Source organism: Nanorana parkeri, unplaced genomic scaffold (genome assembly GCF_000935625.1).
Source record: "Nanorana parkeri isolate BGI_ZX_2015 unplaced genomic scaffold, ASM93562v1 scaffold2577, whole genome shotgun sequence".
Classification (NCBI taxonomy): Eukaryota; Metazoa; Chordata; class Amphibia; order Anura; family Dicroglossidae; genus Nanorana; species Nanorana parkeri.
Genome location: NW_017308845.1, coordinates 117,212 through 130,441, shown reverse-complemented (window position 1 = coordinate 130,441; position 13,230 = coordinate 117,212). Strand labels below are relative to the sequence as shown.

Below are 13,230 nucleotides of genomic sequence, written 5' to 3'. Positions count from 1 at the left end.
CTTACCTTCATCCTGTCTTCTAAATTGTCAATTGTCAAGCAAGAACTGTCCTTTAGCATGGGTTCACGCCAGCCTGGTCTATGTTCAGTGCCATGCTTCACGTGGTAACAAGCCTTGCATTCAGGCGACCTTTTCATTTGAATGGGCCTGCCTTACACATGCAGCATTTTCAGCAACTCCTTGGTGTGCTGGGAATGTACATTAGGGTGCCATTTAGAATGAACTTAACTGCGTCACCACAGTGGCATGAACAAGCTCTAAGGAGTTCATTTATAAAAGTTCTGCCCAGCCATACGGCATTCCTACCGCTAGATGGAACCATGGAGCACAGGAAATCCTTTGCTCTTCAGCTCCATCTAGTAATGGGAATGCTGTACGAAAGGCATTCGCCCAGCTTATGGCTGGGCAGAAGTTTTATCAATCAGATGCTAAAATTGTGGCCAATGTTACTTTGTAAGGGAATAAAGAAAATGTATTTTTCTATCCCAACAAAGGCGAGTCTGGACGGAGATATTTCTGTACCCGTTTATTACATTTGCTTATTGTCTTCCTCCCAGTCTCCTTCACATCCCATCACGAGTGACAGATGACAGAGCCGGGGGTCCCGCAGCAATAAATCATCTCCTCTCAAATTTACTGCCATTGTGCTTTCATCTAACACTAATGAATGAAAGAGAAAAGTACCTGCGTTACCATTAATTACCATGATTAAATCTGCATTGGTTTGATTTTGCTAAGCAGTGGATCTTCCATATTCTATTAATCCGGCCTAATTTGCTTCTCTGCAGAAACGGATGTAACGGTCCCGTGAAGTGCTAATTAATGTTAGAGATTAATCAAGGAGTTCTGCATGGGCATGCTTGAGCGGGATGTTTGCACGGCGTTGGGTGCCGCGGCGGGTTAGGGACAGCGGGAGGAGACACGCATGTTACTTGTGCTACATGGAAAGAATGTTCAAATGCTAAACAGACTATGTGATGCCTTCGGAGCAACGTAATTCAGCCAAAAATGGAAAAAGAAAAAAAAATGCACGCAATTACAGTGGCTTATCAAAATAAATGCAGCCACCACATCTAAGGACTGGTATTCTGCAATATATTATATTATAGATATAGACTTTGGGGTCTATTCATAAACATTTTGCAAACATACAGTGGGGCAAAAAAGTATTTAGTCAGCCACCAATTGTGCAAGTTCTCCCACTTAATTGAGATTTTGAGTGCAAACCTCCTTCCATCAGCAAGGGCATTGAAGATGAAACGTGGCTGGGTCTTTCAACATGACAATGATCCCAAACATACCACCCGGGCAACGAAGGAGTGGCTTTGTAAGAAGCATTTCAAGGTCCCGGAGTGGCCTAGCCAGTCTCCAGATCTCAACCCCATAGAAAATCTTGGGAGGGAGTTGAAAGTCCGTGTTGCCCAGCGACAGCCCCAAAACATCACTGCTCTAGAGGAGATCTGCATGGAGGAATGGGCCAACATACCAGCAACAGTGTGTGCCAACCTTGTGAAGACGTACAGGACACGTTTGACCTCTGTCATTGCCAACAAAGGATATATAACAAAGTATTGAGATGACCTTTTGATATTGACTAAATACTTATTTTCCACCATAATTTGCAAATAAATTGGTTCCAAATCAGCCAATGTGATTTGTCTGGATTTTTTTTCTCATTTTGTCTCTCATAGTTGAGGTCTACCTATGATGCCAATTACAGGCCTCTCATCTTTTTAAATGGGAGAACTTGCACAATTGGTGGCTGACTAAATACTTTTTTGCCCCACTGTATATATACATTCATTCTATGCTAGTTAACCAGCATAAACAAATGTTCTTAGTGTAATGTCTCTTTTGTTCGAATGTTCTTCTATAGCTATACTGTATTCATAAAGAAGGAATTTGGGAAATACCGCATCAAAAGGAGCTGAGTATTATAGGCAATAAATACATGTTTGTAAGGCGATACAATGTTACAATTCTGGGGAGAATGAGCATATCAATGTTGCTATCACTGTAGTAACTGTGAAGGTTCTCATTCATCCAGGTCACATGGTATTTCTGTAAAAAAAAAAAAAAAAAGTCAAGGCAACTGGACTTGCTGTATTTTTCTGGAAGACGTTTCACTGGTCATCCAACCAGCTTTCTCAATTCAGAATGACTTGTACAAATCCCAGTAGTATCAATGGTTATATTTATATATCTCCCTACTAACATGTATGTATTGGTTGGCATGTACTAGAAAATAAAAGGTATAGGCATGTGTTTTACGACTAGAATTAAGAGACCGCAGATGATACAACAGCATAGAATTGGACAGCAGAAGGACTTTTTTTAAATAGCAGGCCCAAATTTACTAGAGATAAAGAGCACAGGCTGAGGCTTTACTGCAGGAAATAGGATGCGGCCGGAGGATACAGCAGTGTGAAATTGTTCAGTACCAGGACAGTTTTTTAATCGGGGATAACAGACTAAAATGTACTAGAAACTTAATCCTCCTGTCCCATCGCACTCCTGACCGGACAAAAACCCAAACCCAACTGGGTGGGCGCGGTGGTGACAACGGATGCCTCTGTGAAATGTAGATAGATTAAAGTAGTCACTCGCACTCCATGATATTAAAGTCAATGCTGTTTATTGACTGAGATGACAAACGTCTCCTTAGCGACGTTTCGAGACCATGCGGTCCCGTCCTCTCTGTTTGCCTGAGGACAGGACCGCATGGTCTCGAAACGTCGCTAAGGAGATGTGTGTTATCTCAGTCAATAAACAGCATTGGCTTTAATATCATGGAGTGCGAGTGACTACTTTAATCTATCTAAAATGTACTAGAGACTGACTGTAGGTGTTTCACTGCAAGAAATAAAAGACCACAGATTACACAACAGTAAAAAAGACAACATACGATACAGCAGTGTACAATTGGGCAGCAGCAGGACAGTTTGTTTAGGGTTAGTAGGCCTAACCAGTGTTTGCCTAACTTTTTACTATGGGGATGGGGGGTGGGGTAAATGTGAGGGATATAATGTGAGGTGGTTTAGGAGCACACTCTTCTCTCTACAGTTTCCTACCTGACACTAAGCTCTCCGTATGCAGTTTATCAGCTTTCCCTATCCTTTCCCTACAGCAGCTTCCAATGCACTAACATTGTGGTTGTTCTGCACCCCTCTTTTTATAGTGAAGGTGCTAGCTTAACTAGAGCCCCCAGTATTGACCCTTCTGCGCCTACTGGCCATAGTGCAATGGTCATGTAGTGCATTATGGTTGAACACATTCTCCCAGGTGTAGCTGCACATAAATTCTCCAGGACCACAGATCTCAAACTTGCAGCATTCACCTTGAACCCATTGTAGTGGAGAACCCGAACCTTATCCTTAATGAAGATCTCTCCATGTTCTACTTTTCTCTTTTTTTTATGCCTTGTGTCTGTACATTTCCTCGTATTCACTCTCCTCCTGATCATGACCCACAGATGATGATGATGATGATGATGATGATGATGATGATGTCTCCAGGAATTCAGTAATAATCCTTTGCATGTAGAGGTAAAGCTCTCCATTTCCCCTGTGTTTTCTTTTTCTATTTTCCCCCCCTTATAAACTCTGACAGCGAGCCCTCCCAGCAGAGCGCAGACCTGAGAACTGCTGGAGGCAGCTCATGTTCCGCAGCTGCTTTAGTGTATTATCGATCCTCTGCCAAGACCTGCTATAAGGGAAAATCGGCTGATATCCCTTGCTGGAGAACACGACTCCCGCAACATTAGCAGTCTGATAATTGGCCTTTCAATTAGTTTATACGAATATAGATAGATAGATATGCGTGTGTGTGCAAACATTATAAATGTGACTTATAAGCTTAAATACAAAGTTGATATATAAATTGTAACTTTTTTTTCCAGCTGGGATTTTAAATTCTGTTCATCAGATCTTGCGAGACTGATACCCTTTAGACCCCATTCACACTGAGCGATTTATCGAGCGATTTTTGCAGCGATATCGCTCATATTTCCACGTGATATCGCTCTATGTAGCTTCTCCAATCCGTTTTCAATGGAGCTGTTCACATCTCGTTGCTCAATATCGCTTGTAGCTCGTCGCTGGTAGCTTGTAGCTCCTACATGACCCTTTTTTCGAGCGATTTTGCTCCTGATTGCATACAGCCCAATAGGAAAAAGTCACGCGACAAATCGCTCATATAAAATCGTGCAGAAAATCGCGCGATTTTCATGTCGCTCAGTGTGAATGGGGCCTTACCGGACAGCATAGGTGGGTCAGTGACCTTACTTCTCTCTTCTGCAATACAGCTTGGTCACCAACCTATCCTCGGCCTATACTTGGACAGTAAAGGCGCATGACATGTATTTTGACTTGTCCCCTATGGAAAATACTGCTCATTTATGCTGTGGACACGAGTAAAAATTTGATGGTGTGACCAGCTTCTGTGGCATCAAGGAGCAACTTGATCTCCAAGACAGGCATTTTTTTTCTTTCATTGTATCCAAACTTAAGAACCAAACCAGGGTAGGGGTATGGTTTTCAGATTAGGTCTGCCCTTTCACCGTTACCCTTTCAGGAAAGACATTCAAGCTGCAGTTATGAAAAGGGTTCCTTACGGTAAGAGTTGTGTTAAAATATAGCATAGTCACCCATAGGTTGGGCTTTTTGCAGATTGTATTTTTTATTTGTGCATATGGCACTGGCTCTTTTCGCACAGTGCTTTATCAAGAACACTAACTGAGTTATTCACGAAAAGGGTGAAGAGTTTGGAGAAAGCAGGAGAAGTGACCAATCTAGGACAACATAGCTGAACTGGAAAGTGAGCTAAAATGGAGAATGTTTCCAAATCAGCAATGTTGGCCTAGATTGTTCACTTCTCCGTCCTTCTCCAAACTCTTCACTCTCTGGTGGATAACCCTGTAAATGATTCAGGTCACTGCTGTTACAATGGCTACAATATCATATGCACATACAGTATGTATATTGGGGCCAGTCTGAAGAGAAAAGAGGTCAGCAGAAACCACTGAGCACAGCACAGGAAATCAACAGAAGGCATCAGTTTTTAAGTGGACTGTTGCTTTTAAGGCACCCTTATTTCCCCAATATCAGTTTTGATCTTGCAACAGTTGAGCCCCTTTCTGTGTTATAAGGAGCCATATTGAGAGCTTGTGATGGTCGGAGGTGAAAGTTTACAACTTAATCCTTCATTATTTTTTAATTTTGTTTTATTTTATTTTTTTTGCATCACAGGATTGTTTGGACGCAGATGGATATTTTCCACCTCTTGCTGTAATGTTCATGGTGTGTAGTGCCTACTACATCGCCCTGAACAGGCGTCCTGCAGGCGCAGGATGTCATCTGATTCCCCCATTCTCCCCCACCCCGAATGGTATAAAAGAGCAGACACAAGTAATTAGGTCTCCGCTTTACAGGTTATTGAATTTTGTATCACTCGGCGTTCGGTCTGAATAGACCGTCTCTAAAGCTCTTACAGAGATTTCTGTACTTCTTCGGCGGCCTAAATTGCAGAGCCGCATGTCACGGTGCTGACAGGCCATCAAATACAAGAAGACTCTCCCCAGCCTTGCAGAATGTCATGGACAGAACCTCTGAGATTCCTCCAGCCTGCGTAGATTGCCTCTAGCTGTGTTCTGCTTGTCTCTCCCATCGTGATAGGATTATATCCCCTCTGGTTTGTTTTTTTTCCCCTCTCCTTTCCCTCATTTCGTCGTTTATCGCCAATCTCTTGCCCATCACCAGCTCGGGGACCGAGTGGCTGCGTTATTTTTAACAAGACGACAAGTTTATTTTCAAATCATGTCTGAACATATTCACATTTTGGAGGCAGCTGCTTTCTCCGGAATGTCTGCGTGTGTTCGAGAGATACAATCCAAATGGAAACGGTATAATGTGTCAGCAATGTTAGGTAATAAAGCAACATGATTGCATTGTGTCATGCATGTGTGCCTCCCCGCTTTCCATGGATTGCATTTAAAAAGGAAGAGGGGTTATAAGGGATACCATCATTTATATATATATATATATATACACATATCTCTCTTGATCTCGATATATAATCAGGATAAGGGCTGAACATATCCCAGGAGCCAGGCAGCCAATATTCCTTAAAAAAAATCCTGTTGGCTCCTGAATTTGATATTAATGTGTCCCCAATGTTTACACCGATCAGCCATAACATTGTGACCACCCACCTAATATTGAGTAGTCCCCTTTCTGTCACCAAATCAGCCTTGACCCATTAAGTATGGACTCCACTAGACCTTGGGCACCCTGACTGGTCTGCGGCTACACAGCCTCATACACAACAAACTGCGTTGCTCTGTGTGCTCAGACACCTTTCTATCAGAACCAGCATTAACTTATTCAGCAATTTGAACTCTTCTTTTGGATCGGACTACATGGGCCAGCCTTCGCTTCCCAGGTGCATAAGTGAACATTGGCTGCCCACGACCCTGTCGCCAGTTTACCGGTTTACGTTCCTTGGACCACTTTTGGTCGGTCCTGTCCACTGCAGACCGGGGACCTTCCCACAAGAGCTGCGTTTTTGGAGTTGTTGCTCTGAACCAGTCATCTATCCATCACAATTTGACTCGTCAAAGTTGCTCAAATCCTTACGTTTGGAAATTTTTCCTGCTTCCAACACATCAGCTTCAGGGACAAAATGTTCACTTGCTGCCTAATATATCCCCCCCCCTATCACCCCCCCCCCCCCCCCCCCCACTTCCAGGTGTCATTGTAATATATCCCCCTCACTTCCAGGTGTCATTGTAACCATATAATCAATGTTATTCACTTCACCTCTCAGTGGTCATGTTATGGCTGATCGATGTATTTTAGGGGGAGTCAGTTAATGGTAGTTTAATGGTTAGCACTGTTGCTTTGTCCTAGGTTGGGTTCCCACCAGTCACCAAATCTACATGGACTACGTATGTTTTCCCATTTTGTGTGTATTAAGAATTTGTTCCCTTTCAAAGTACAGCGGCATCTTGTTGGGTTATTTGACTTTCCCTAGATTTTGTGTCTGTATAAGGCAGGCCATACACTCTTTATTTGAAAAAACGCTTGATTCCCCCATCTATTTTAAATCAGTGTGGCACCCCCCCATGCATGCTTTATTGGATTGAGATTTGGAGGCCAAGGCAACACCTCCAAACTTGTAAACTTGTTGTTGTGTTCCTCGAACCATTCTTGAACCATTCTTGCAGTGTGGCAGGGCACATTATGTGGGTGGTGGTACGTGTCAAAGTAACATCCACGTGAATGGTGGGACCCAAGGTTTCCCAGCAGTACATTGCCCAAAGCCTCCGCCAGCTTGCCTTCTTCCCATAGTGAATCCACAACCCCCTCATATATTCTGAAAGCGTTAGAGGTGCTGCTGTCAAGTACCCAAATACTAACGGCACATGTTTGACTGCAGTCACTGTTCAGCTGAGAATTTTTGGACCAGCTCCTTTAACAAAAGCAGATTGAAAAATCAGCTTTTGTCACCCCGAGGGGTGCCGACGGGGCCACACACCAAAATTTGAGCAGTGTATGGCCAGCTTAACTGTGGTGTAAATGTGGAGCAGAGACCGATGTGAGTGATTCTTTGTACTCTTTGAACTGCTGCATAATGTCAGCATTGTATAAATGCCCTCAAAGGGGAACTGTTGGCATTTTAAGGCTTCATGTACACTGGGGTCAGACTCGGAAATTAAATGCTGTATTTTTTTAATTTTTTTGTTTGCTGCTTTGACTTGTTTTGTATAATTTGCTTTGACTTGCTCTTACTTCATCTGAGCTATTTTTGCTAACACATTGACTTGTATGAGGAAGAAAAGTATTTGAGACACAAGCAAACAACGTGTGCATTCAGATGAACTTGCTGAATCATGAAATTCCGTTGATTCAGCAGTTCGTCCGAATCTGAAATAACAATTATTATATGCCCAAACATATGAAAAAACTATATTCAGGCAAATATTCATTCGTTTTTTATGGGCACCGCCATCTTGCTGCGTCCAAGATGGCGGCACCCATACATGCGTACAATGTCATCCACCTCACCTCCAAGATGGCGCGCATGCGCAGAACAAGCCGGTGACCAAAAAGAGTGGCCTCATTTTTTTTTTTCTTCTTTTGCCTGCTTGTCGGCTGCATCCAAAGTGGAACACGAGTTGGGTTGAGTCTCCCTCTGACTTCAGCAACCAGACCTTTTGATGTTGACCTTTAAATGTCTTCCTTCACATAGACGTGCGCAGGTACGATGTGCCCGGCTTCCTTTTGAATTTGCCTTGCTGGGTTAAAAAAAAGCAAATACATGAATAGCTCGGACAAATTCAGCAGCAATGGGGCTGCAAAGTGACTGGTTGCCACAGTTACTGAAGAAACACTACTGTGTCTTAAATGTCAGTGCGTTCACTGCGATGGCCACCGGTCCCTTATCTGCTTTGTGTGCAGAGAAAACAGAACTCTGATTGCTACATTGAGGGTCTCCGTGTCTTCTCACTCGTCTAAAGGGGCCACACCATTTTGGCTCCGGCAAAAGGCAAACTGGACTCTTCAGTGTGTATGTATGTTCCTCCTAAAATTGGCTGAATATTTCCACTAAAACTTGCCAACAAGGTCACTTATTTAATATAGGTATTTAAATCGCACCGCCAGTTTACACAGTGCTTTACATCCTGCAAATTCACATCGGTCCTTCCCCTTAAGGGACTTGCAATCTAAGCTCCCTATCTCACACATGCAGGGCCGATTTAGAACTTTGGAGTATGGGAGGAAACCCATGCAAGCACAGGGAGAACATCCAAACTCTCCGCAGATAGTGTCCTGACCAGGATTCAAACCAGGAAACCCCAGTGCTGCAAGGTAGAAGTGCTAACCACTAAGCCACTGTGTTGGCACTTCACCGAGAGCTGGTATTTCAGTTTGGGATGGGTTCTGTCACTATGCAGCAAGGAGGGCTGTTAAAAGACTGTAGTTTCCCTTTAAGGGCCCATTCACACCATGTCCGCATCATCTCCAGACCAGTCCTAATGTATCCCTGTATTCTGTCTATAGATACCTGGGAGTGTTACACTTACACATTTCTTAGCATGCATGTACTTTACTTAACTAGAAAGATAAATATATCTGATGCTAGGTCTTCTATTTGATTAATTTGGAGGCATCGATCGTTTTTTTTCCCATTAAATGTACTTTATTGGCAGCGATGTTTTAAATATTGATATTTTCACAGACGTGGGTTTCAGCTGGATATTGTGTTGTGCAGCACACGCTCCTGATAACACCGTGTCTCTCCATTTCCAGGTGCAGGAACAAGACGTGGTTCTCCAGTCCATTGATCGAGCCATCGAGGCCATACACAACGCCGCCATGAAGAACGCTGGCAAGTACAACCTGGAGCAAAGAGATGTTCTGCAGTAAGTGCAGCAGACAGAGACACAATAAAGAGACTCTTCGGAAAGCCACCAGCCAAACAAGTTACAAGCCCTGTAAATGCTGCTGCTTTAGAGGGACAACAATGAACGCATAATTTGTTTAAGGGTCGGTCCATCCAGAACTGATATCAGTGTTTCGTAGATACTAGAGAGTAAGGTCTCATTCACACAGTGTAGAGTTGGGCTGCATCCGCCTGTTCTTCCCCATGGGAGGACGCGGCCGTATGCTGTTATATACACACACCCGAACTGGACATCCATTCGGGTTCCTGTGTTCAGACGCTCACAGGATCCATCCTGTCTGCATCCGGGTATGGACACCCGCACGGATGTGCAGCTTGGGTGTGCGTACGGCCGAATCCTCCCATAAAGAAGAACAAGCTGCTTCCTCCCGGGAATGGCCCGATGTGGCCGTGCATGCTGCAGGGATCTGTACGGCCCCTGCTCTACGCTGTGTGAATGAGGACTTAAACCTGCTGACCGTTTCTTCTATCTCTTGGGGACTGGTAGCATTTTTGCACTGAGGTCTGCACAAAGATCAGGCAGACAGAGCACAGCCCGGTGTTCTGTCACTGTGCAGGGAGTCACACAGTGAGCTATAGCAGCTTAGTGAATCGCTTTTCTCTACCTCTCCCCTGTGATCAGGAAGTGATACCGGGGGAGAGAGAAGTGCAGGCAGCAGACCGACAAAGAGCTGGCCACTCCCTATGAGTGTCTGACAGGGAATGTCCCAGCTTCCTCTTCCCCTATGGTCATCTAGGCAGAGGGAGAAGGAAGCCCTATACGGACACTTATCAGAGGGAGTTGTCCCAATGTGCAGATCTGCGCCTGGCCAGCCCAGACGCAGTCCTGCGACTAATATTTACGCTACATTGTATCCCATATATTAATCTATAGGCCAGAGAAACTGCGACAGTCCTTTTTGGAGTACCTGTCTCAAATCATTTTCAACAAAGGGTTAATGTGTTGATTGATTTGGAGCATGTTGAGTGTATATTACACGTGCCCTCGAAAAAATAGTAAAAAGAATAGTTTATCGGGCCTAGAGTTTGCATAGTGAAGAGTGATTTCACCCACCTAGTACTATATAGCAGTATGTAGCTCACTTCTTCATCTTTAGGAAGGACCATTGTGTGTTTAGCTGTTTGGCTATGGCTACCCTTTAACAAATACTTGTGGACATCAAAGGTAGGATCCCTGTATTTATGTGCCCAGTTGTCTTTCTTGATGATTTTATTTTAATGTGTACCTAAATATTGGTTGTGGCACAGTTGTTTGTTTTTATGCATTGACCATTATTTTCCTTTTTTTATAGAAAACTTATCCATCATAGGAAGGAGACCCAGTCTCGGAAAACCCATTCACCGACCAGCCAATCAAACTCCTTGACCATCTCATCCAGCGACTACCACTTGGATTCTGGCCGCCAGCCTAACGGTGTATGTCGGAGTGGTTTTGACCGTCACATGAGTTTACCCAACTCTGAGGTGACGTCTAAGGAAGACATCGCCTACCAGGTATGCAAAAGCTTGTATTGGTTTGAGCTGGGGAGTGGGACGAGAGCAGGCCACGTTGAACGGGAGTGGGACGAGAGCAGGCCACGTTGAACGGGAGTGGGACGAGAGCAGGCCAGGACCTTAGCAGTTCATCAAGTGGCTTTACTAAGTTTTTGCAGTTGCTTTTTATACTTTCTGTTCTTGTAGTGTACCGATGTGACATTTTTACTCTCTCTGTAGGTTCCCCCTCAGGCCCGTCGTGCTGCTCCTATCACTCCTCCTCCCCCAGAGAAACGCAGAAGTGCCCAGACAAACCAAACTACTAAAAGTAAGCCACCAAATGTACCTGTCTTTAGGTCAGTCAGTGCAGTCAGTCAGAATATGCCCCTAGAACGCAGCATAACCTGCACTGGAAAGGCATTGCTCAGAGACGCTCCCAACCCTTTCAGGGAGCATTCACTGCCTGAGTCATCTGCAGATTTGCATTGAGACAAGGCATGGACAGATGTCTGTTTGTCTGTTCTCCTGTGCAAAGTACATGTTCACCTTTTTTAGAGGTTTCCACTTTCCAACTACTCAGGCACAGTTATTAAACAGTTAATTGGTTCTGCGGAGGAATATCGAGAAAAAATTCCAAATTTTTCCTATAGGACCAAATCCTCATTAACTCATGCTGACAGCGAAGGTAAGATTCAAGGCTGCAGATAACACAAATGGTTTGCTGCCTTGTTTTTTTTCTTGCATCCTATTTACAGCTTCATTGAGTTAACAGCTTACATGTTACAGTCATGTCATTCTTTGTATAGTTTACAAAAAACATGGTGTAGGCGGTTGTCTTTTCATAGTCTGTTACTACACTACTAATAAAACACATGTACAGGTGAAACTCGAATAATTAGAATATCGTGCAAAGTTCATTTATTTCACTAATGCAACTTAAAAGGTGAAACTAATATATGAGATAGACTCATTACATGCAAAGCAAGATAATTCAAGCTGTGATTTGTCATAATTGTGATGATTATGGCTTACAGCTCATGAAAACCCCAAGAACCCCAAATCCACAACCTCAAAAAAGTAGATTATTACATGCAATCAATAAAACAAGGATTGTACATAAAAGAATATCGGACCTCTGAAAAGTACAAGCATGCATATGTACTCAGTACTTGGCTTGGGCCCCTTTTGCAGCACTTACTGCAATTACTTTTGCACGATATTCTAATTATTCGAGTTTCACCTGTATACAAAGGAGGGAAAGTGAACCTTTCAGAGCCGCAGATGGGTGACCCCAGTGCCCTGACTTCCTAAGCGAGGTATTTCTGGAGAAGTAGAAATTGTATCTTTGTCTCCGAAGTGTGTACAGATCGGATGACGTGACAGCTGTTTGTATTATTTGTGACGGTAAGAATCCTTGTGTAGGTTGGAACGTTCTAAAACCTGGACAGAAATAAAATAGAATTCCACAAATGTCAAGTACACTAATCCAGTGGTGTATTTAGGTTTGGGGCTGCCCTAGGCAAGACAAAACTCGGGCCCCCCCCCCACACACACTAAATTTACCCCACCAGGCTGTGATCTTAGGTGGGCTCTACAGGGTCTGTGGTGGGCTCTATATGATCTATGGTGGGCTCTGCAGGGTCCCAGGTGGGCTGTGAAGGATCTCTGGTGGGCTCTGCAGGGTCTCAGGCTGCCTGGATCCTGCAGAGCCCACCAAAGGGTATTGCACAGCCCACCTGAGACTCTTTGGTGGGCTGTGCAGAATCTATGATGGGTTCTGCCAGTACAGTCCTCTTACCTTGCACGGCCTGACCTCTTTGGAACACCGCCTCCTCATCCTTGGTGCCCGACACGGCCTCCTTGTTATCTTCGCCGCCCGACTGGAGCTCCGTCTTCGCCCCCTGCCTCTTCCGTCTCAGGGGCCACTCAACACATTTTTTCTCTCTTGGGGGCTGCTTGCCAAATCTCATACTTTAAAATAAAATATAACTATTTGGTAACCGGTTTGGTACTACAGACACTAATATACACTCACAATAAGCCCCCTTTCATATCTGTAGGTTTAGGTGCGATTAGGGATTCCTGCATCAGAAAGTTGCGTTTTACTGCATCAGGAATCCCTAATCTGGCATTTACAAGTGGCAGCTATCACCTATTCAAGTTAATGATCAGGTGACAGCAGCTGCATGTAAACGCCTGCACACCGCATGTAATCTTATGTGATATTACATGCGGTTAGAAAACACTCTCCCTGAATGCACAATCATTGCGTCCAGGGAGAGTGATTGATTCCTA

General features: G+C 44.0%; 1 protein-coding gene across 1 annotated transcript in view; it reads left to right on the top strand.

The window, feature by feature from the left end:
- NCKIPSD (NCK interacting protein with SH3 domain) overlaps positions 1-13,230 on the top strand; it is a 45,263-nt gene that overhangs the window by 602 nt on the left and 31,431 nt on the right. Inside the window, exons 2-5 of the mRNA XM_018573858.1 lie at positions 3,473-3,522; positions 9,309-9,421; positions 10,755-10,956; positions 11,176-11,263. Coding sequence (XP_018429360.1) covers positions 3,473-3,522; positions 9,309-9,421; positions 10,755-10,956; positions 11,176-11,263 — 453 coding nt within the window. The remainder of the gene's footprint in view (positions 1-3,472; positions 3,523-9,308; positions 9,422-10,754; positions 10,957-11,175; positions 11,264-13,230) is intronic.